Source organism: Tursiops truncatus, chromosome 4 (assembly GCF_011762595.2).
Source record: "Tursiops truncatus isolate mTurTru1 chromosome 4, mTurTru1.mat.Y, whole genome shotgun sequence".
In the NCBI taxonomy this organism is placed as follows: domain Eukaryota; kingdom Metazoa; phylum Chordata; class Mammalia; order Artiodactyla; family Delphinidae; genus Tursiops; species Tursiops truncatus.
In genome coordinates, this window is record NC_047037.1 from 56,066,904 (window position 1) to 56,091,351 (window position 24,448).

Here is a 24,448-nt window from a genome sequence, read left to right on the forward strand (position 1 = left end):
ATTTACTGAGTCACAACATTTTGGAGCTGAGAGGGATTTCAGATGTTATCAATTTCAAACTTTCCATGTTACAGATTAAAAACAACTAAGTCCTAGAAAAGATAAGTGACTTTCTCAAGGCCACACAGCTAGTTAGTTTAAAAAACAAAAAATGGGGCCAATAACCAATTACTGACTCTGAGTACATGCTCTGAGCCTTAGCTGCTTAGTGTTTCCTGCAGACCAGCAACATCAGCATCACTGAGAGCTTGTTAGAAATAAAGAATCTTGGGTCCCCTTCCCGGACTCACTGAATCAGAATCTGCATGATCACAACATCCCCAGGTAATTCATATGCACATTGAGAATCACTGGGCTAGACAGTAATGTGTCTTTTCCCAGAAAGCGTGAGTATTGGAGACAAGTAGACATGGGTCTACCTTTTCTAAATCTCCTAGAAGCATCACTTTTAATCTAAAAATAATAGCATAATCTACCTTGCAGGGTTTTCATGATATGAGCATAACATAGATATAGGCATATACATTTCATGATATATACATAGACAATATATGCAAACTGTCTGGCATGTAGTATCTAATACAGTATATAGTAGTTAATATTATTTCCAATCTCATGCTTACCATTAATACTGTGCTCAACCAAAAGGAAAGCCACGAGTGACTATGCATCCATGAAGGAATCACCTTTCTTTCTTCCTTCGTTCTATTTGTTAAATATCATTTTAACTTTTATATGTGATTAAGATTTCTATGATATTTCATATTTATAACTTCAAGATGACAGAACTAATCCCCAAGCCAAGTCAGGACCGAAAGAATACAACGGTCCTCTAGTATCTTGACTCTGGATCCTATAATCCTGGCCGTTAGGAGCCAGAGAATATCTGCTGCCTCTGCTGCCATGATTTTCTCCGAGACTCAACTGCCAAGAGATGAACCCACAGATTTAGCAACAGTTGAACACATTTAAAAGATGATCTCTCGTCAGTAAGATGTCACATCTGTCAGCATCAGGGAAAACAGTTTGAAGAGAAACAGAGAAATAGAAAAAAAATAGAACCAAACCTGAACCAAAATTTTGGAAAAATATAGAATAATAAACTGTACCAAATTATATTTTTGGAGGAGACATCTTAGAGGGAATATGGTAATAACATCAATTAGAAAACTGTGTTTCCCTAACGCAGTGGCTCTTAATCCTAGCAGTGCATTAGAAACAACTAGGAGGCTTTAAAAAAAATTGAATGCACATTTCTGAGGGAGGCACCCAGGCTTCAGTGCTTTTTAAAAGATTCCCAGTTGATTTTAATGTGCAGCCAGGGTTGAGAACAACTGCCCTACAGCAACAGAAACCTGGTCTTATTTAACATGGTCAATCCACTGAGAGTTACCGGTTGCTATCTGATACACAGTTCCCCAAACTTTAAGTACTGGATTTAACTTCAGTGTGTACCTCTTCTAGGTCTTTTCACCATTCTTCCAGGACTTCCACCATAAGGAAAGGAGCCCCTGGACCAACATCCTCTAAGATGTTTATATGGACCAGTGGCCGAACCTCTTCAACTTACAGACATGATGAGAAAAGGTAAATCACTGGGACTCTGGAGGCTTTTCAGAATCATTTAACCTGAATACCCAGAGAGTATGCCAAAGAGAAAGCATTAGGCAACTGAGCTTTATATTTTGCAAGTGTTAATGTGGGATGGGCTCTACATTGAGGGAATGGGGTTTTAGACACTTTGGCCGTCCTCCTCCTTGCATTCTCCATGCTCACTCCTACCATGTAGCTTTACAAAGGCTGTTCCCTGTCAGAAATGCCCTTTACACATGCACATATACACACACTGGTCACTTAGCTAACTCTACCTCTGCCTTCAGATATCCATCCAATCAGAACCTCCCACTATCCTCTTGATCAGCACAGAATTTGTGTTTTACTGTCCCCTGAATTTTCACCTCCTACCACCATACCTGGCACATAGTAAGTGCTCAATAAATACTGAACTGAAATAATGAAAATTGCATTCAAGGCAGTGGACATATGGCAGGGAAGGAAAGCAAAAACTAAGAGAGAATGAAAAAAGGATAGACAAGTCCATGGAGCTCTCAAACTCCTTGGAAGAAAAGCCTGGGGTCGGGGAAGAATGGGGGAATAAGAAAAAAAATTAAAGGGCAAAAGCAGTGATAATGAAAGACAAAATGACAATTATACAGCTCAACCCAGCCTTCCAACTTGGGAGTAAATACATTCATAAAATTCTCTGGCCATTTTTAATATTTGGTTTCTCTTTCTTTTTTTTCTTCTGCATCTCTCTGTTTCTTATTGACCTGGTACTATTATTTGGGTTTGATGAAGCTAAATTTTAAACACAACTGCCTATACCAACATATTGCAGCTTAGGCAAGGCTCACCTGCCTGCAGTCTGACAGAAATCAGGATTGATAAATGCGGGCACAAGAAGAAGGACCTGAGGGAGGTTTACCTGAGTGTAAATTTTATAGCTGGTACTTCTATTTTTCCTTTTAAAAATCTGTATTTCCCTACAGATAAAATCCTTTAAAAATTCTGAAGGCAAAATTGTTCTTCACAATAATTTGGAAGCAACTTATTCACAATAGAAAATCTGTTAAATAAATCATGGAATGTAATGTACCACTTAGCAGTTAAAAATGTTTTGGCATAATATTAACTGACAAATCAAGTTGGAAAAGTGCATACATACTATAATTGCAGCCACAAAAATATATACATAGGAAAAGGCGTGAAAGGAAAAGTATGCTTCTTACTCCTCCATTTTCCAAATGCTTTGTAATATGTTATACTATCTTAACTATGGAAAAAATAGTGATATGATATTTAAGTAAAATAGGTTTTCACATGCTTTTTCTCAATGCTTAATCAAGTTATTTTTCATTTGCTTTCAAGCAACTAGGTTGAACCATCTTTCAGCAAGAGCTTTACTATGAGACTGAAATTTTGTGTCATTTTTAAATTCCATACTTTGTATGAAATTTCCTCATTTCTTTAAAATAAAAAAAGGTCACTACCATTGATGGTGCAGAAAGGCAGAGATTTTGTTGCCCTACAGGAATAGTGTGACTATCAATGGCCAGTCCTCCTTAGATTTTGAAGGTTTCATCAGAGCAGGTGAAGCATGATGTATTTGTTTCAACTTCTATTTATTCTCAATGAGTAATTTAATTAAATACATTTTTCATATATATATTTTTTTTACAAACAAAAGGATTAACATTTAAGAAGCAATTACTCTGCACTGCATGTTTTCATAAACTGTTCTCTTCTAATTTGTAAGATAAGGATTATTATGCCCATTTTACAGTTGGGAAAGCTGAGGCTTAGAGAGTTTAAGTAACTTCCAAGCGTGCAACAACTAGCCAGTGATTGAATCGAGATTTAAACCCAAGGTTGTACTCTCTCCCCCGCACCCCATGGCTTACATAGGCTCTTGTCAAACATGAGATATTCGGAGCAGCAGTGAACAACCAAGACCACAGGGGGAAACTATGATAAAACAGAGTTGAAAATTGTATATCACAGGAGATAATAAATATGTGAATATGATATATTGGCAATATTTGTGGCATTAAAAGGAGCAAATAATTAGCTTCATATCCTATACCAGTAAGATTCTATAAAACTCTTAATTACTACTTTCATGTTTTCAGTAACTATGATTTCAGTAACTATGGGGTTTAAAATAATTAAAATATTGACTCTAAGTAAATCATTTTCAGCAAGTTTTATTTATGGGATGGGGATGCCAAGGCTTATGAAATCAATCTGCATGACTTTGGCCTACAAAGTCAAAGACAAATGGAAAAACAGGCAAAGAATACAGCAATAGAATCTGACACTAAGCCAGTATCCTTAGTTTGATGTTGGTTCATTTGCCTGTACCTCTTTCTTAACCACACCTCTGTCTTCACTGCCTAATTCACAGACTCTTGTGGAACAAGACTCAGATTTTAAAACTGACTTTAAACAGCAGCTATTGCTCTGCTTAATACTCTTGGTGGCAGTAATCATGGTGATAAGGAAAGTAATGACGGTTGATAATAAATCTAGATAATTAAGGTCCTCAAGTTAATTATTTGCAAATAAATTAACTAGGTTGTCTGGAAGCACTGCCCAGAATTGCTGGTAACTGTTCCACCCTCAGTTTCTTATTCTGCAAACCTGGCCTCTGTGTGTTCAGCTTCTCCAACTGTGTTCCCCCGGCAATCCCAGAGGCCAGGCAGCCAAAAACCCTTGGCTCCACTCCACACTGCCTTATTCTGAGACCAGAGACAAACTTGTCAGGATATCGGCTTCCCTAGGATTCCTCAAGAGATGCAACATCAAGAAATAAGCTTACAGACAGGCAGAGCAACCAAGTGGAAGTAAAAGTCCACTGAAAATTCTGAAATCTAATTTTTATGGTTCGAGGAAAGTTGAAGTCAACTTTATATTTTTTTCATTATTTTAATTCAAAGCCAGTCCTTTTTCTGATCATCTGCTATATGCAAAACACTGGTTTCTATCCTTATCCTCCATTCCACATGCCCAGCAATGTGAAGGAATATTTTTTCTTCCCTGAACAAATTTCTTTGTTAGGTGAGCCAACGTTAATCTCTAAATCGCAGGAGGCAAAATAAAACAAGAGCAGCAATAACTAATTTAAAAATTAAAGAAGAGAGAGGTTATTAGCCAAGGACATTACCACTGAGTGTTTATCAAATATTCTTTGGATTGTTTATACTAAATATTGAATTGGTATAAAGGAACATTTATCACATGTTACCATACAGAGAATGATGATATAATAAACATCTGAGTACCCTTCATTAAGCTTAAAAACTAAAACAATCAGAATTTTTGAAGCCCTTGAGGGTGCTTCCCTAAGAGCGTCCCCCTCCTTATCCCTGCCCCCACCCAGAGATAACCACCCTCCTGTTTATCATTCCCTTGCTTTTCTTCATGAGTTTGTCACATCTGAATGCTTAAACAATACATTGTTTACTTCTAAATGTTTGGAGACTTTAAATAAATGGAATCATACCATATGAATTGTTCTGCAACTCGCTGTTTTCACCAAACATGGTCCCATGATTTATCAGTGCTGATGTGACTAGCTGTAGCTTATTTCGTCTGCTGTGTAGTATGCCATTATATGAATACACCACCATTTATTCATCCAGTCTACTTCTCATAGACATTGGCATTATTTCCAGTTCTTTTTGTACTGACAATGCTGCTATAAAACTTTTTGTTCATGTCTCCTGTACATATGTACAAACATTTCTTAGGTTTTACACCTAACTTGGGAATTGTCGATTCAAAAGTATGCACAGCTCCCACTTCACCAGGCAATGCCATTGCTTTCCATAGCAGCTACAGATATGATTCCATTGCTGTAGAGTTTTAGGGGTTTTAATTTTCATCAATCCAGAGGGTATTGTGCTTTCAATTCCCATTTTTCAGATCAGTAATAAGATTGAGTCTACGTCCCTAGTGCTTTTCTGTAAAGTGCCTGTTCTAACATGTGGCCCATTTTTAATTGGATTTTTGTCTTTTTCTTATTGACTTGTAGGAATTCTTTATAAAAGTCTGTTTTCTTTCATTTAAAAAATTTAATAGAATATAGAAAGGTAACCATTGAGAATGGTTGAAAACAAAATGAGAGAACTGGAAGATAAAGTGAAAGAAATACCTCAAAATCCAGAGGAAAATTACAAAGAGATGGAAATCTTAAGAGGAAGGATCAGAAAGTTACATGTGAATGATAAGAGCTCCAGGAGCGGGGAAAGAGATGGAGGAGAGAAATAACAATGAGACTTCCTTTTCTGACAGTATAGTAGACCAAATACACCAACCCTCCTGCAGCAACAATTTAAAATGCTATATAAACTTTTAAAAACTTTTATAAAAGTTTCTATTAACCCTTTGTCTATTGTGTGCAAACAGCTTCTCCCAGTTTACTTGTATTTTCACTTTCTTTATGATGTCTTTTCATAAACATAATCTTAATTTTAATGTGTTCTCAGCAATTTTTCAACATTTTGAAATCCTTTCCTATCCCAAGTTCAAAAGGGTATGCTCTGATACAGTTAATATTTTGTAGGTTTGCCTTTCACAATTAAGTCCTTAATCACCTGAAGTTTACTTTTGTGTGTGGTGTGAACTAGGCATCTATTTTTTTCTGTACAGATAACCAATTGTCCAGCACCTTTTGTTGGATAGTTTGTCCTTTCCTCAATGATCTAAAAGTATACATGTATCATATATTAGGTTTCCACATATGCATGGATATGTTTCTGGATCTCTACTCTGTCCCACTGGTGAATTTTGTCTACCTCAGACAAACACCACCCCTGAGCTTACAAACATTAGCATTATAATGCATCGTGATATCTGGTATAAAAGTTGCCCACCTTGTTCTTTTGTAATCAGGATTGTATTTGCTATCCTTAGATGTTTGCACTCCCATACCTATTTTAGAATCAGCTTGTCCAGTCATGCCTACCCCACTTCCCAAAAAAGCTCTTGTGATTTTTATTGGAATTTTATGAAAGCTATTAATTAATTTGTGGTAAATTTGCATCTTTATGTCACCAAGTCTTTTTCTGAATATGATCCTTCGAATGATTTGTATAATCTAGGTAGAACTTACCTATAAATAATCAGAGCCTGGTATTTCCATTATGAGGATATTTTAAATTGATGATTCAATTTTTAATGATTTAGAACTATTTAGATTTTCTAGCTATTTCAAAGCAGTTTCAATAAGCCATACATTTGTAAGAATTTGCTACATAGTTAAGTAAATCATATATCAAAGTTTTTAAATGTCTTGCTATAAAGTTGTTTCTAATATCCTCTATTATCTTTCTAATCTAACTGTATCTGTACTTACAGCTTTTAAATTCCTGATATTTATTTGAGTCTTCTCTAGTTTTTCTTATCAGTCTCATCAGAGGTTTGTCTATTTCATTAGTCTTTTCAAAAAACTAATCTTTGATTTCATTGATTCTTTAATACAGTGCATCTTTTATTCCATTTATTTCTACTCATGGATATTATTTCCTTCCTTACACTTTCTTTTAATATATTCTATTAATCTTTTCAAAACTCCTTACGTTGGATGCCTAGCACATTAATTTTCAGGCTTTCTTCTTAACTAATATAAACATTTAAGATTATTTAGTTCTATCTAATAGAACTAATAGAAGGTGAGGATGTACATACATCTCAAAAACATAGAAGACTTTGGTGGGTGGAAGGCAGAACAGTGGCTGTTTTAATCCATGCCACTCTCAGCTCTGCCATATGAGATAATGAGTTGAGTGCTCCTGGGGCAAAGATACATAGCAACTCTGCCTGTTTCAACTCAGCTGGCATTCAGCAATCTATTGCCCCACAGATTCACTTTGTAGGATCTAAGAGAAGGCACTTTTCCTTGAAGTCTGGAAACTAGAGCTCTCAGTGCCAGAAAAGCTTGAAATTTTCCTAGAAGGAATACTAAATGTATTAGTGGTACAGTACAATGGGCGCTGATAGGAAGAGAGAAGCCAGGAGTCTGTTCTAGCCATGGTTCTCTGGTCTACTTGGTTTCACTTGGCCATTAAGCCTCCCTACACTGGCTGCCTCAGTGTAGGGAGGCTCAGTATTGAAGCCTTTTCTAGCCCACATAAAGGAACATACTTTGTGAGCCTAATAAATGCAAGAGACTGAACATACAAAGGTGAATGCGGTCTGGCTGTAACTCTTGAGCCACTCAATATTCACTGGGCCAGAGAGGCATAAATATAAATATTTAGTATGTTAAGTATTATGGTTACTGTGGTTAGGTTTCTGAAGGGCCTCCCCAAGTTATGACAGATATACATAATTCTTTATTCACACCTTCCCTCCTCTTTCCTGCACCTGCCAGTGCCCCTCACCTCTCTGACTGCTTTGGGACCCTTTGTAGATCTGTCTTCTTGCCCTTTCCAAGTTCTAGTACCCTCGCTGAGTTTTGTTTCTCTGACTACCTAGGGAGTCTCATTAAAACCCACAGTGTTCATAGTTACTTCTGGACACAAATGATGCCCATATCTAAATTTTCATCTCCTCTACCACTGCTTTTTTTTCAACCCCTATTTAACACCTGAAATGCTGACAGAGTTTCAGAATCAGTCTCTTAGCCTCCAGGAATAAACCATTCCAAACAGCCAACCACACTAACGTGAGTGATCTTTCTAAAGTACAAAGCTAATTATATCACTTTCTTGCTTAAATTCTTTTAGTGGCTCCTCTAACTTCAGAAGACATACAACACCCTTTATCTCTGACCCCTGCCTATCTAACCAGCTCATTACCTGCCACCCCCACTCACTGCATCCTGGAATCCAACCACTCTCAGCTACCCTATTCCCCTTATCAACTGTTTGCTCATTGGAGATTTAATTCAGTCTATTACTGAATCCTTTAACCATCACCACTTAAACTGTTATGGCCACCTTGGTTTAATTAAACATGAATTAAAACATTCATGTTCATAAATCAAGTCCTGAGCCAAGTTATCCATCACCAATCTACTGAATGCCCAGTTCAAGGAATGTCCAATACAGTGATAGCCAATTTGCCTGAAGCCAAATTGCCAAATACTAATGCATTTGCCAGTTGATCTTTTTGGTGAATTTATCAAATTTAGTTACTTACCAAAAACTTTGTATAATCATTGTAACTCTCATAGTTCTATGGGTTAGTAGGAACCAAAAAGACTGCAGGGGACCCAGATTTGGGGCTTTGAGACTCTCCTCCTCTGTCTCTCAGTCTCTGCAGCCATTGTCCCTCTATCTCTCTGCCCCGCTGTCTTTTCCTCCCTGTGCTCTAGACACCCTCTGTCTTCAGGGTCCCCTGTTCTCAGGTCTTCCTCCCCTCCCCACCCCCGACCCAGCCATGCCCTACTGCTCTCTCTGTTCTTTGTTTCCTCTCCTCTCTGCCCCTGGGTTTCCCCCTCTCTAGGATCAGCAGGCCAGGCTACATTATGCTGATTCTACTCTTCAACTTTCCCCCAGCAGAGGGTCCCACCAATCTTGTCCAGATCCCTCCTGTTCCAATAACAGGACAAGAGCAAAGACAAATTAAACATTTTGTTATAAGGACAAAATAAAACTGTTCAAATAAAACTTAGCAGAAACTTCAAAAAGCTGTTAAAAATTCCCACCCAAAATCAATTACCGTAATCTTATGAATAGTTAAAAGAAACAAATTTTGGTTAATTGATAAAGTTGCCAAATCTATCAAAGTCATGAAATTTGCACAAGAATATCAGTGATGCTAAAATGTTAGCAAAACAGCAAATAACTCTAAAAAGGACTTGAGTAAAATCATTATAAACAGAAAGGCTCCCATATGAAATGCTAAATTTTTGCTATATCTATTAGAAGAATATATTCATACGCATATTCAAAAAATATATATCTATGAATATAAGAATTATTTATAAAGAGACTAAACCTCCCTCAGAAACTTACTTAGCTTTAAAAAAAACAAACAGATCTTAAAATACTGCTAAAAAGAACATATTCATAAGAAGAATATAATTCAATGTATTTTTAAAATATCATCTTAAAATATTCTTAAGAAAATACATTCATATTAATTTACTATACTTAAAACAATGCTCCTTAAAATGAGTTTTTGTTAAATCTGTGATTAAGTGGGCAAATTATTCATTTGGCAAAGTGATCCTTCAATAAATTGGCAAATTGGCTAATCATGGTGCATTAGCCATTCACTAACTGAACCTTTGGCAAATCAGCACCCAGCATATTGACTTGCTTCCTTTCTGTACTCATTACAACAAGTCTCCTTAAGATGCATTGTAATGATTGGTATCTCACCCAGCTCCCTCAGGACATGTCTTATTCACTTTGTATTCCCCAGAACTTGGCACAGTACGTTTCATCTTATGAAGACTTTAAAATGTTGACAAATGAATAAACAAATGAATTAATAAATGACATTTACCCTGCCTTAACATGAATAGTTTTCTTCCTGCAGGCTAAATACCAAGGGAATCTGAACTTAAATGAGTGAAGCCCAAGGAAAACTTTTTTTCTTGCACATTTTACTCTTTATATCCATGTTTGTATAGGTACAGCCTCATAAATAATTTGCTTGTGAACCATAGGACTACTATCAAACTTTAAGACACTATCCAAATATGGAGTTTGAAATAAAATTGTATTGTGTTGACTATGGCTTGAGGTAAATATAAAGCTTTATTGGACAATTAAAATTTTTTATACAAAATATTTTGTTATACTTGAACTTGCCTTGTAGTTTTATTAATAACTCACATTCTCCAAAAGGATTTGGGCAGAATGCTCCCTGTATATGTAGAAAAGACTGCACATATGTACTACTTGTTATTGTCAACATGTATAAATGCTGATTTGTATCCACCATACTGATTCATGGCTCACCATGAACCATGAAGCCACAGCTGCTCCAACAGAGCTTAAACATACTGCTTCGCCAGCATGCACCAAGGCTAGATCTGCTTCAGACTTATAAATCCAAATTCCTGCTCTATACCTATGGCAGGAGTATCCCCCATATTCGAAACTTATTTTGTAGTCATGCCTGAGTCATTATTCCTCCTGAGAGCTCTACTTCAATGAACTATTCTAGCCTTCATTCCCTTATTTCTCCCTCTACCCCTTTTAAGAAGAGTCCACAGAGAATAGACACAAAGAGCCAAAGAGAGATGAACTGTCCACTCTGTTAGTAGTGGCAGAGTAACCCCCAAAGTACAAGGCTTCCTAGTGTGAAGGATGAAGTTTAGGCCTGAGGCCCAAAATATAGCATCATGCTCATTCCCCAACCCCCCAGCTTTGAAGACAACTTGGCATAGGAGGGGCACCTCACTAATCCACTTAGTCTCAGGCTATGGACACTCCCTTCCCCACCTGGGGCTTACTACCTAGAGATAGCGAGGCCAAGGCACACCAGGCCTGAACAAAGGCAAGTCCAAAAGGATGAGAAAAAAATTGTGCCACTCATAAAGAGTGATCTTCAGTCTCACCCAAAATGTAGACAGGGTCTCTGACTGTCAGGCTCTGGCCTATCTCACCAATCAGATTAGTCAATCCTCACCTGAGCTCATGACACTATGTTTGTCGGGGAGAGAATCTATAAATGAACAATCAGCCTCTCCCTTCTTAGCCAGGGCAGCAAAAACACCCCCTTTGGAACCAGGAAGAATAGCAAAATAAGGACCCCTGCTTTAACACCCTCTACTATTCCCCCAGTCGTCCAAGTTAAGTTCTTGGGCATAAATCTAAACTATATCCTTTTTCTCACTTCCTCATCATCCCCTATATTCTATGAGTCACCAAATCCTGAAGTTTTATCTCCTAGATATTTCTCCATACATCCTTTTCTCTCCATCTATCCTACCTCGATCCTAGATCCAGCCCTGATCATCTTTTGCCAACACTATAGTAGCTATCCCCTAATTCTTCTTTCTGATTTAAGTCTGCCTCCATCGTTAATCTAATCTCCACCCTGAAGCCAGAGTGATCATTCTGAAACTTAGTTCTGATCATGTCACCCTCTGCCATCTTCCCATTAACTACAGGATAAAGGCCAAGTTCCTTAAATGACTTACAAAAACTCTTCATAACCTACTACCTCTCCAAACTCATCTGCCCCATTTCCCCTGTCCCACACTCATCCGAGTAATAATAAAATTTGTGTAGTTTCTGACAGTCAGCATGTAGTTGCAAATCTCCATCCTTTGTTCATGTGATTCCTTTTGTCTGAAATGCCCTTGATTCCCTGTGTCATGTGGTTAACTTGGATTCAATCTTGAAGATTCTGTTTAAGGCATTTCTCCTCCAGGATGCCTTCCCTAACCTTAATCCTTGCTACCTGCCCTGCTCCCTCAGGCTGGGAAAATTACTCCTCTTCTATACTCATGCTGTGAATGGCTCCATCATTGAATTTACTACCCTACGTTTATATTTTTTTTCATGTTGGTCTTCCTGTTGGGTAGGGGCCACATATAATAACTAGAGGTTACCAGCATTCAAAATACGTTCGTAGACTTTAACTGAATCTTTAGTCCTCCAAATTATTCATTCATTCCTTAACTTATCCATTAATTCAATTAGCAATAAATTCATTATTGATGAATTTCATGAGTATGTCCCACCTCACTCATCCACTTTCATTTTGCTGAGTAATATCCTGATTTCCCAGATGTGTTTAGCCTGCATGGAAACAAATCATTTTCCCTCTTCTCTACACATCCCAGAGCACGTGAAGAACATTTGTTAACCATTTCCAAATTGTGATTTGTTTCTAAATTACCCATTTGAATCATTTTTGTATTTTTCTTGTTCTAGTAACATAACTGACTGATTACACTGCATCTCTTTTATGGGTATAGACTGATGTAAGTGATGCAGTGTGACAGCCTACTACTCTGGAGCTGAGACTATTGCTCCCTCCTTGCTGGCCTCCACCTGCAGGAAATCCAAATCTCAATGCAGCCATTAGAATTAAATACATTTTGATAAATAACAACAGGAAAGTAACAAAAGATTATTATTTTACAGCAGGCCTTTGAAGCCACTCAGACTCAGCCTGTCTCTTCTTGCTTCCGAAGTCTGGCTTTAACTGGATGGGCATTGATTTTTTTTTTTTTTCATTCAGGTTCATAGAGAATCAAGTTTAAGAGCTTTGATATAAATCCTACATTTTCCAAAGAAAATCTCACGAAAGAATGGGGAAACTTAGAGGATGGGTGGTGGCTAGCCTGAGGAAGTCAAAAGCCTGCAAGCTGGCCAGCCAGCTAGCTAGTCCAGAGGCACTGGGCCTGGGAGTTGGAGAGTAATAAAAAAGATGGGCTCTCAGAGCTTCTGGCCATGAGAATGAGTGGCCATGAGTGAGTGCTGGTGGGAAAGAGGCAGGAAGGACACGGTCATGAAAAGATGAGGAACAAAGTCCTCTATTTAGCTATGATTCTCCTACTATAAAGGGCCCACTCCTCAAGGAAAGAGTAAGATTTATATAAACTACCTCATGAAGAGAACTTTTAAATAATAGTAATAATGATAATAAACTAATCCATTAATTTTATACTCTAATAACCAGATTAACATATAGTCTTCCTTAAAACCTTTTGGAAATATACTAAGTACATACATGTTCTCACACTTCTATAGGGAATCTAAATATCTAACAACCAGTCCAGAATGAACCAGCGCCCCAGAATGTATGCCAGCCATAAACACCAGTAAGGCCATCCTGGAGCATGAAGCTGAATAGAATCCCTGAATATACACACAATTATACAAATAACAGGCATCTCTTTCCTCCTCTGCAAAGTTCCACACTGGATTCTAGTACTTTTTCAAGCAACGAGAGTGACTAGTGATGAAAATTTAAAAGGAAAATCTGAAGTCTGTCTCATGTATGTTGGCTTTTTGTCTGAAGCTTAAAATAAAAATGGCATAAGAGCTTCTTTCTCCATTTTCAGCACTCTATGTGTCCTCCTCTCTGTCCCCAAGCCCTAAAAGCCAGCAACTCCCCCACTCCCACACCCGTGCAATCCAAAGCTCCCTTCTTCGTGGCTACTTGGTTGCCTGTGTTTCCAGAATCCTTGAGCATTGCCTCCTTCCCATATTTCTCACATATCTCTCCAACCAGCCAGCACCCCCAGCAATTTCTCACTTCTTTTCTGCCTTCTCTGCCAGACATTATTTCAAATCCAACCCTCCACTCATAAGCTTTCTACACTATTCACTGCCTTGACATTCTGTCCTTTAGAAATTCTTTGGAGAAGCACAGCAATTTTGGGATGTTCTGATGTCCATGTCATAAAGGTGTAGCTCCCCACACCATTTCTTTTTTATTTTTTTGAATTTAATTTTATTTATTTTTTTATGTAACAGGTTCTTATTAGTCATCAGTTTTACACACATCATTGTGTACATGTCAATCCCAATCGCCCAATTCATCCCACCCCCACCCCCACCCCGCCGCTTTCCCCGCTTGGTGTCCATACGTTTGTTCTCTACAGCTGTGTCTCTATTTCTGCCCTGCAAACCAGTTCATCTGTACCATTTTTCTAGGTTCCACATACATGAGTTAATATATGATATTTGTTTTTCTTTCTGACTTACTTCACTCTGTATGACAGACTCTAGATCCATCCACGTCTCAACAAATGACCCAATTTTGTTCCTTTTTACGACTCAGTAGTATTCCATTGTATACATGCACCACATCTTCTTTATCCATTCGTCTGTCGATGGGCATTTAGGTTGCTTCCATGACCTGGCTATTGTAAACAGTGCTGCAATGAACATTGGGGTGCATGTGTCTTTTTGAATTATGGTTTTCTCTGGGTATATACCCAGTAGTGGGATTGCTGGATCATATGGTAATTCTATTTTTAGTTTTTTAAGGAACCTCCATACTGTTCTCCATAGTGGCTGTATCAATTTACATTCCCACCAACAGTTCAAGAGGGTTCCCTTTTCTCCACACCCTCAGCATTTGTTGTTTGTAGATTTTCTGATGATGCCCATTCTAACTGGTGTGAGGTGATACCTCATTGTAGTTTTGTGGGATTTTTTGCGGTACGCGGGCCTCTCACTGTTGTGGCCTCTCCCGTTGCGGAGCACAGTCTCCGGACGCACAGGCTCAGCGGCATCTGGGATCCTCCCGGACCGGGGCACGAACCCGTGTCCCCTACATCGGCAGGCGGACTCTCAACCACTGCGCCACCAGGGAAGCCCCTCATTGTAGTTTTGATTTGCATTTCTCTAATAATTAGTGATGTTGAGCAGCTTTTCATGTGCTTCTCAGCCATCTGTATGTCTTCTTTGGAGAAATGTCTGTTTAGGTCTTCTGCCCATTTTTGGATTGGGTTGTTTTTTTTTTTTAATATTGAGCTGCATGAGCTGTTTATATATTTTGGAGATTAATCCTTTGTCCATTGATTCATTTGCAAATATTTTCTCCCATTCTGAGGGTTGTCTTTTCGTCTTGTTTATGGTTTCCTTTGCCGTGCCAAAGCTTTGAAGTTTCACTAGGTCCCATTTGTTTATTTTTGTTTTTATTTCCATTACTCTAGGAGATGGATCAAAAAATATCTTGCTGTGATTTATGTCAAAGAGTATTCTTCCTATGTTTTCCTCTAAGAGCTTTATAGTGTCCGGTCTTACATTTAGGTCTCTAATCCATTTTGAGTTTATTTTTGTGTATGGTGTTAGGGAGTTATCTAATTTCACTCTTTTACATGTAGCTGTCCAGTTTTCCCAGCACCACTTATTGAAGAGACTGTCTTTTCTCCATTGTATATCATTGCTTCCTTTGTCATAGATTAGCTGACCATAGGTGCGTTCCCCACACCATTTTTAAATGGGAACATTTATTAAATACTTCATGTCAGTCATTCTCCTGGATAATCTACTTATGTCATCTCATTTAACCGTAACAATGTAGTTACACATTATTTCCACTTTGCAAGGAACTGAGAATTAGAAAGGCTGAGGAAGTTGTAGAGATCACACAGCTAGTAAGCCATGAAATCAGGTTTTGAACTAGGAGACAGTTTGACTCCAATCTGTTTTTTTCTTTCCGTAGGTTACTGCTCGAAAATTTTAAAAAATACTAATAAAACTATCCAAACTTATGGAGTCTGGCCTTGATTTGACTGACATTTTTGTAAACTCACTCGAATGTTTACAGTACAGGAAAAGAAGTCTGGGTCACCACTGGACATCTCCACATTTCTTATAAATCTCAAGTCAACAGAGCCCTAAGCAACCCTAAGCCTGAGAAAAATGTTAACCAGGATAAACTCTGTCTATTATTACCGAGGGGAAATAAGATATTAAGTTGATAGATTCCTCATATATGTTGCCATTTATTTGAATTAATGCTCCATTAGGTATTCAGAGAGTACAGAAAGATCAATGATGATCAGCTGGGGGTTGGCAAAGGAAACAAACCCAAAGCATTATTTTAAGGGCTGAAGGGATTGCTTTCTTTCTTCAGACTTAAAGAAAAAGCAAAAGTATTGACAGCTAGATATGGGTCCCAAGGAAAGAAGGGAGACTCATTTCTGCTCAGGATTGGGGTGTGTGTGTGTATGTGTGTGTGTGTGTGTGTGCACGTGTGTGTTGGAAGGCAATAGTCACATGCTGGGATCCAATTGCACTCAGGCAGGTTTGGAGGACCCCTCTCGGCCTCTCTGCCTTAGGAAGGCCTGAGCAGCGACTTACTCTTTAGGGGTGTGTTGATTAACTGTGGACTTCAAGTAAAACTGTATTATGTTCAACCTCAGAAACATTTACCAAAAAATCAGGGACCATGACCTCCTGGACAAAAGGAAAACTGTCACAGCACTGAAAGCAGGAGAGGACCGGGCCATTCTCCTGGGACTGGCCATGATGGTGTGCTCCATCATGATGTACTTTCTGCTGGGAATCACACTCCTGCGCTCATACATGCAGAGGTAAAGCCATTGGGTGCTTGGGACTGTCTTTTGTCTCCCTTCTCCCTCCTCCCACACAGCTTATCAATCTTGAGGTCCTCTTCCTCACCTGCTTTCCTAAAAAGAACTTTGAGCAGCGCCTGGCACATACTATTTGTCAATAATGTTATCTAACAATAATGATAAAAATAGTTATATGTATAAACTGCTTACTATGTGCCAGGGACTTGCCATACATTACTTTTTAATTCCCATAACTATTCTACGAGTATGAATATACTCATAAAAATGGCAAAACTGAGGCTCAAGATAGATACAATTTGCCCAGTGTCATATAGCTTTAGTGTTCGGCAGAGCCAAGATTCAAAACCACATCCTGTTAATTCCAGAATCCCTATTCTTGCCTCTTCACACCTCTGTCCATTCTCCACCTGCATTCCTTTCCACCACACCCCACTCTTCCATCACCCCAAATATTAGTGGTTCTCAACTGCACATTTCAACTTCCTAAGAAACTTTTAAGAATACTGACATCCAGGCCCCACCACAATCATTCCACAGGGTCAGATTTAGTAGGTCTGGAGTGGGACCCATTCACCAGTATCTTTTAAATTTCCCCAGGTGATTCTAATAGGTTGAAAAACACTACTATGCACTAACTTTTTAAATTAAAGATTTTGAACCCTTCTTATTTAAATATTTGCCCTAGGTTTACTGAATAGAGAGGCAATTGAATACTGAGTTGTCAAGTGTTCCTCCTGAGTAAGCCACATGATAAACCTCCACAGCATCTCTAGCTAACTGTTGTCCATAAATTGGACACTTTGAGCACAGGGAAGCCCAGCATTGCTATAACTAATGGGGAAGGTCTCAGAGTGCTTCAGCTTAAAGAAACGAGGCCCTTTCAAATGAAAACTTGAGGTTTCAATCCAAAAGAGAATCAAACCATTTTGTGGCATTCATTTCCCCACCTAAATTAATACTTTCATTTTAGAAGGAAACTCTAGTTGAAACACAGTAATCTGCTAAAATTAAGGCATCATCTTTCCCATTTGTGGCTGCTCTGCTCTGTTTCTCTGATGCCTTCAGCTGTGCTGCTTCTCAGTGAAAGCTCTGATGCCTCAGGCCCCAAGAGTTCACTGACTCCAAAACCGCTTTCAGATCCTCACATCTGCTTAGAACCATCTAAGACTTTTTTCGTCCTTGTATAAGCAAAATCTGACCACCCATGTCCCAGGAAAATACAAATTGCCACACCAGAGGGGGTCAGTGCTAGTATCGTGGCTCTGGTATGAAACTGGACATGGAAAGGGTGCCCTGTCAACACATGTCCAGCAAAAAGAAGGGCTATTAATCTGCAAAGAATGTTTTCTGATCACTCTGGTAATCAGCTTATATCCAGAAGCAAAACATTGATTCTGGGTGTGTTACTTCCTAATCACAAATATTACCCTTGATCATAAAATTATAAATGTTTTAGAATGAAAAGCTGACCAATGGGCAGCTGGAGGGTTGGTTTGTTTGTTTAATCTTTCTAATTGAGAGGTCCCAGGGCACTGATAAGAACCCATTAATCTGCATATAACAAGAGCCTCTTTTCCATTGTTTGTGGGGAAGAAGGGCAGCACCATGGAACGAGCCCGGGCAGTAGAGAAATAGAGGATTGGATGGAATCACAATTTCCATCACTTATTAGCTGTGTGTCCTTGCATGTATTTGATTTCTCTGACTGTCAATTCACTCAGCTTTAAAAGGAATTAATACCTAACCTATAGGGTTATTGGGAGAACAAAGAAGACAATGTATGTAAAGCACCAGTTAGGGTGAAGGGGGATGCAATAAGTGATTGCTCTTGGTATAATCAAAAGGTGGAGTTATCTTTTCTCCCTTATTAGAAAGACCTTAAAGAAATATATCACTGTCCTTTCATCTGTCACATTGGACCTCAAGCCCCTCCACCCTTTCACCATCTCTCCTCCCCTTCTCCCTTACCCCTTCGCTGCCTACAAACTGGGCAGACATTGCGAGGTGAGGACCAAGGCATGGCAGGAAGCAGCTTAAAATGCAGAAACGCAGGGTGAGTACAGGTTGTGATGTAAAAAGATGCTGCCTTATGCTTACCAATGAATTTGATAAGGAAAAATATCTAACTTAAATCAAGCACTGGAAAAGATGATACTATATCTGATGGAAATCATTGGCAAAGTTTTCAGATGCCAGGCAAAGTTTGTCTGTGTTTATATTATAGTTAGCCTAAAGCTCCTCTATTTAAAAACATACACATTAACAAATAGGTTGTATTATAGATCTTGAAGATTTTTCAGGTCAAGGAGCTGACAAATGTTCCCCTCTGATTACACCTTCTTTGCCCTTGGCATTTGGGCCTGTGCTTATTCTCCTCCTCTCTGTGTAGTGTGTGGACCGAGGAGGCTCAGTGCACCTTGCTGAATGCATCCATCACGGAAACATTTAACTGCTCCTTCAGCTGTGGTCCGGACTGCTGGAAACTCTCTCAGTACCCCTGTCTCCAGGTGTACGTTAACCTGACTTCTTCTGGAGAGAAGCTCCTTCTCTACCACACGGAAGAGACAATGAAAATCAATCATGAGGTAGGAGCTGGGCGCACACTGCATCTCGTTCACCCCCACACAGCTCCGCACCGTTCCATCTCTCTATCAAGTTCCCCTGTGCCAGCACTTCAAAGGAAAATGCCACTAGGAAGCAGGCCCTTCCTCATCCAGTCACAGAACTCACTACACTACTTGACTCTCTTACTTGGGAAACATTTATTTTCTGTGCAAGTGGTGGTCAAATCACTCCCCATTTTGGAACAGTGAAGATTTAGCCTTTACTTTCATTTAGAAGGGTAAACATTATGTCCTTATTGATACACAAATAGACTTAGTCTTTCAAAGCAAATGTGCAGTTTAGTCACAGCTGTACAAGCCAAAAAGCAAGATATTTGTCATATACCTGGGAACCACGGGGTAAAACTATATTTTGCTTTTCCACGGTCATTGTCACTTCATTCTGTGGTCTTGGAGATGTAACTTAAGCTCTCTGAGCCTCAGTATCCTTTTCTCTAAAAATGTAATAACAATGACCATCTTGCAAGGTCATTCACTGTGAGGATTAGAACAGAGTATGGAGAGTGCTGAGCAGAGCACAGGTGAGACCTTCAACCCATGGTCACACTATGTGGGCCTGTGCATATTTCTTCACATGTGTTATGTTCATAGAGGCTGAATTTTGCAGCACTAGCACATTCAAGTCCACGTGCTGGATGCTCAATATGTATTGTATTAAAGCTGCACATAAAATATGCATTTAAAAGGTCTGGGATGACGAGTAACGTGTCAGCAGAACCAACCTGCCATTATCAATTTTAAGTTAAATACATTGTGTTTTGGATTTATGGTAGCAATTTAGATGGCCAGAGTACTTTCATATGCCAAGACAACCTGATACCATTCTCCAACAGGACAATTGGCTCTCGTCACCAGGATACAATTCTCACAACTCTAGCCTTTCTTGTAAAAACTTTTCATTACAATTATCAGCACTTAAATGATACAGATTATATGTATTGAAAAAAATTCAGTAGCTGCAAAGCTTGATACTAGAACATAGGATTCGTTTTGTGATATATTAACAAAAAGTAAGTAAACCCACCTTGCATTTTGGTTACAGTAACTTAAAAGAATTCTTGCAAATATCTCTGAGGACACAATGTCTGCTCTGATTTCCTTTTGTTTGTGGTACCCACAAACAATACCAGTCCTAATCCTATTCTACAAATATACATAGCTTAGTTCTCCCACAAAGTATACGTTTTTCAAGATCCCTCAAGCCAAGTTTTTAAATCAAAACTGACCTGTAATGATGAATGTCTGTAAAACTCTCAAATCTCCAAGGAATTGGAAATTGGCCAAAATTGAATAGGCATCAAAAAGTGGGACATATTTCCATTTTCTCGTTTTGACACTTTATCACTACAGTATGAATGCAGTATGAATGAATGCAGTATGTAAGCTATAAACCCTATGAATGCAGTATGTAAGCTATAAATCGGGAGTGAACCTACCATGGAAAATCTCAGTTAAAATTTTAGGACCAGTATTCTGTCTGCTGTCAGTATGATACTAGGTCATTGTTTGGTTTATTTACCTGTTTTTAACTGTAAAACATGCAAGAAATGAAAAAGTACAGCTCAAGCACTTGTTATAGAGATTCCCCCACATAACCACCATGAAAGCAAAGAAATAAAACATATCCTGCACTTGCAGGAAATCAGAACCTTGCAGTTCTGGTGACTAATGTTATTAAGTACATTTTCATTTATTTATTGGCATTTTGAATATCCTTTTTTTTTATAATGTCTGTTCAAGTCCCTTGTTTTCTATTGAATTGATTCTATTAGATGGTTTCTTCTTAGTATTCATTGTAGGAATTCTTTAAATCTAGATATGAACCTTCCTTGATTGTTGCGTTGCAAATACCTTCTCCTGAAATGAAAGGTGGCCTTTCCACTCTCTTAATGATGTATTTGAATGAAAGAAGTCTCTAATTCCAGTGCAACCAAACCTTGTCAATATTTTTCTCTTTTCTCTTTTTTCTTTTTCCTTTCTTCCTCTTCTTCTTCCTTTCTTTCGTTTTCTTTTCTTTCTTTTTTTCAAACGTTTGGTTGTCCTGCTGTCTGTTTAAAAAGTCTTCACCTACCCTGAGATCATGAAGTCATTCTCCCAAACTATCTTCTAGAAATGTTATTGTTTCTCCTTTCACATTTAGAGTACAATCTGCCTGGAATTGATTTTTATGCAAGAGTCAAGTTTCTAGGTTTCTTTTTTATTCATATGGACAATCATTTGTCCAAGTCCATTTATGAAAAGAGCACCCTTTCTTCACTGGATTATTTTTATGATCCCATTTTCCCCTCTATTTTCTTGGAAGTTATGTGTTCTGTCACTATTCTTTTAGTGTTTAACTAGTGATTACAACTTGCAATCTTGACTAATCAAGGATATTAAAACATTTTAACTCCATTTATTCTCTTCTCAAGTTATATATTATCATCATTTTTATTCGATATATACTTTAAGCCCATGAAGATATTATTATTGTTTTTGTATATAGTAGCTATCTATTTAGATGTGTCCACATCATTTTCCATTTTCTTATTCTTCATTCCTTCCTTTATCCTTGGTCTGGGATCATTTTTTCCTACTTCCTGAAGAACACTCTTTAATTATTTAGTGCAATATCTGCTCTAAAGAAATCTCTAAGCATTCATTTATCTGAAAATATTTTCTTTTCATTTTCATTCTCAAAGTATATATTCACTGAGTATATAATTCTAAGTTGGCTGTTATTTTATTTCTGTACATTCAAAGCATTCCATTGTCTTCTGGTGAGCATTACTACTATTTGGAAATCAGCTCTCAGTCTAATTGCTACTTCTTTGAAGGTAATTTTGGTCTACTTTAAAGATTATTTTCTTTGGTTTTCTACAGTTGAACTACTATGTGCCAAAGTAAACATTTATTTCTATTTAGCCTGCTTAGTGTTCCCAGGGCCTCTCTCCCTCTTCCTTGATGTTCTTTGTCAATTTTAGAAGGTTCTCAGTCATTATCTCATCAAATATTATCTCTGCTCTCATTCTTTCCCTCTTCTCCTTTTTGAATTCCTACGGACTGTATGTTAGGTATTCTCATTGTATCCCCTGTGTGTCTTCCTGTCTCTTTTGTATTTAATATTCTCCCTCCTTTTGTCTCTCTGTGCTTCATTATAGATATTGACCTACCTTCTGATTCACAGTTCTTTCCTCAGCTCTGACTAATCTCTTAAACCCATCCATTGAGCTCTTAATTTCTCTTATTGTATTTTTCATTTCTAGAATATCCATTTGGATCTTATTTATAATTTCTAGTTTTCTGCAGTATTCTAATTATTCTCTTTTAAATTCTTCAACATAAAAGTAAAATTGTAGTTACTAAAGTTTATTTTGATGACTACAATATCTGAAGCCCCTATGTGCCTGTTCTATTTTTTTTTTAATTGTTTTCACGTTGCATTGTAATGTCTGGTTATTTTTTATTAGTTGTCAAACACCATATCTGCAAAATTATTTATAAAAACAATTTTAAGCCTAGGTTGATATTATGATGTCATCTTTTCCAAAAATTACTTCCATTTGCTTCTGCAAGGCCCCTAGGTGCCATTCGTGATCACCTTATTCTGACTACATAAATTGAGATATTCAAGTTTGAACTTAAGTCCCTTTGAGGACCTATCTTCTTCAGGTTGACCATTACTCCTAGGATGCAGCCCTTAACAGTCCCAGCCCAAAGTGAATAGGGTGTCATCAGAGCCCCCACTTGATAGGTTGTTAATGATAATTCCTGCCCTTAGCTCTTCAAGGCTGTCAAAAATTCCATCCAACCTTCTAGGATCTCAGCCCCCTTCTAGAATCAACAGACACTTCCAGGGGAAAGAAAACACCAAACAGCTGGATCACCTTCCTGGCCCAGTAGTTCTTCACTCGCTGGTTAGCTGTCCTCTGCCTTTAATCAGAAGTAGATACGTGGAAAATACAGTTATCACCATGTCAAAAGGTCACTAAACCATGATCTTAATGTAGCATGAGAAATATACAGGATATTCCTGGGGAGAAAAATTAAAATATTCTCTATCTTGACCTCTCCTTCTTATTACTATTCCCCAAGCTCACCAAAAATAGTAGTCTTCCCCATAGTTACCAACGAATGGGCACGGTTTTACTGAGATACATAAGGCACTACTGACAATGTTTGATTTGGGACAACAGGAGGCAAAGGTATATCAGTCAAGCCGTCTGCTTCTTTGTAGAAAGATATCCAAAAGGATTTTATTTTTAAATTTTCACACTCTCTCATATAGTCTTTTTCTTTGGCTTTTAAATTCAGTGACCAACCTCTTGTCCATATTACAACTGAAGCTGCTTAAGCCGATAAGCTGGCATGCTCTTGTGGAGCAACTGGCTGACTAACGGTCTCTAGGAGCTGCAAGCAGGCTCAAGAACCCCTGCCTCTTCTGGCTACAAGGCTGTCACAGGAATCATAAACTGTGGCTGCGTATTAATTCACTATGGTTGTTAAATTTCTCAATGCTGATCTCCTTTGAGAGTTTAAAACCTTGTTTACCCACCAGGGATCCCCAAAACATGCCCATCTGATTTAAAAGAGTATTAAAAATGAATCTTTGTGCAAAACCAGAAAGTATATCCATTTTTGGTATGTAGTGTACTACCATATATGTAGTATGTTATATATCGCTGTCATGAGGAAGACAGCTATTTTGGATGGAGAGTAAATTATATAAATTAACCAATTATTTATAACTCCAGACTCAGCATCACCCCTCATTTTGTCACCTTTCTGAAGCCTTCTGAGTTCTGCACATCCAGAGAATATACATATCTGGACTAGAATTTCTCAGCCTCAAGGCTATTAACATTTGGGGTGGAATATTCCTTTGTCGTCTGTGAGGGTGGGGTGGAGACTTGTTCTGTACATTGTAGGATCTTTAGCAGCATCCCTGGCCTTTACCCACTAGATGACTAGCATCATCCTCCCTCCAAGTGTGACAACTAAAAGTGTCTCCAGGGCTTCCCTGGTGGCGCGGTGGTTGTGAGTCCGCCTGCCGATGCAGGGGACGCTGGTTCGTGCCCCGGTCTGGGAGGATCCAGCATGCCGCAGAGTGGCTGGGCCCGTGAGCCGGGGCCACTGAGCCTGCGCGTCCGGAGCCTGTGCTCTGCAGCGGGAGGGGCCGCAGCGGTGAGAGGCCCGCGTACCGCGGAAAAAAAAAGTCTCCAGACAGTGGCAAAACCACTGCTCCAGATTTTATTTAGCTTTTAGCTTGAATGCTGGGAGATTCTACAATTTTAATCAAAGCTTGTAAACACTGAGT

General features: G+C 38.4%; 1 protein-coding gene across 1 annotated transcript in view; it reads left to right on the forward strand.

Moving 5' to 3' along the window:
- The first annotated feature begins 1,531 nt into the window (after positions 1 to 1,531).
- The window catches only part of KCNMB2 (potassium calcium-activated channel subfamily M regulatory beta subunit 2), a 29,740-nt gene continuing 6,823 nt past the window's right edge, over positions 1,532 to 24,448 (forward strand). The window contains exons 1-3 of the mRNA XM_019946045.3: positions 1,532 to 1,587; positions 16,355 to 16,525; positions 18,918 to 19,113. Of these exons, the coding sequence (XP_019801604.1) occupies positions 1,532 to 1,587; positions 16,355 to 16,525; positions 18,918 to 19,113 (423 nt within the window). The remainder of the gene's footprint in view (positions 1,588 to 16,354; positions 16,526 to 18,917; positions 19,114 to 24,448) is intronic.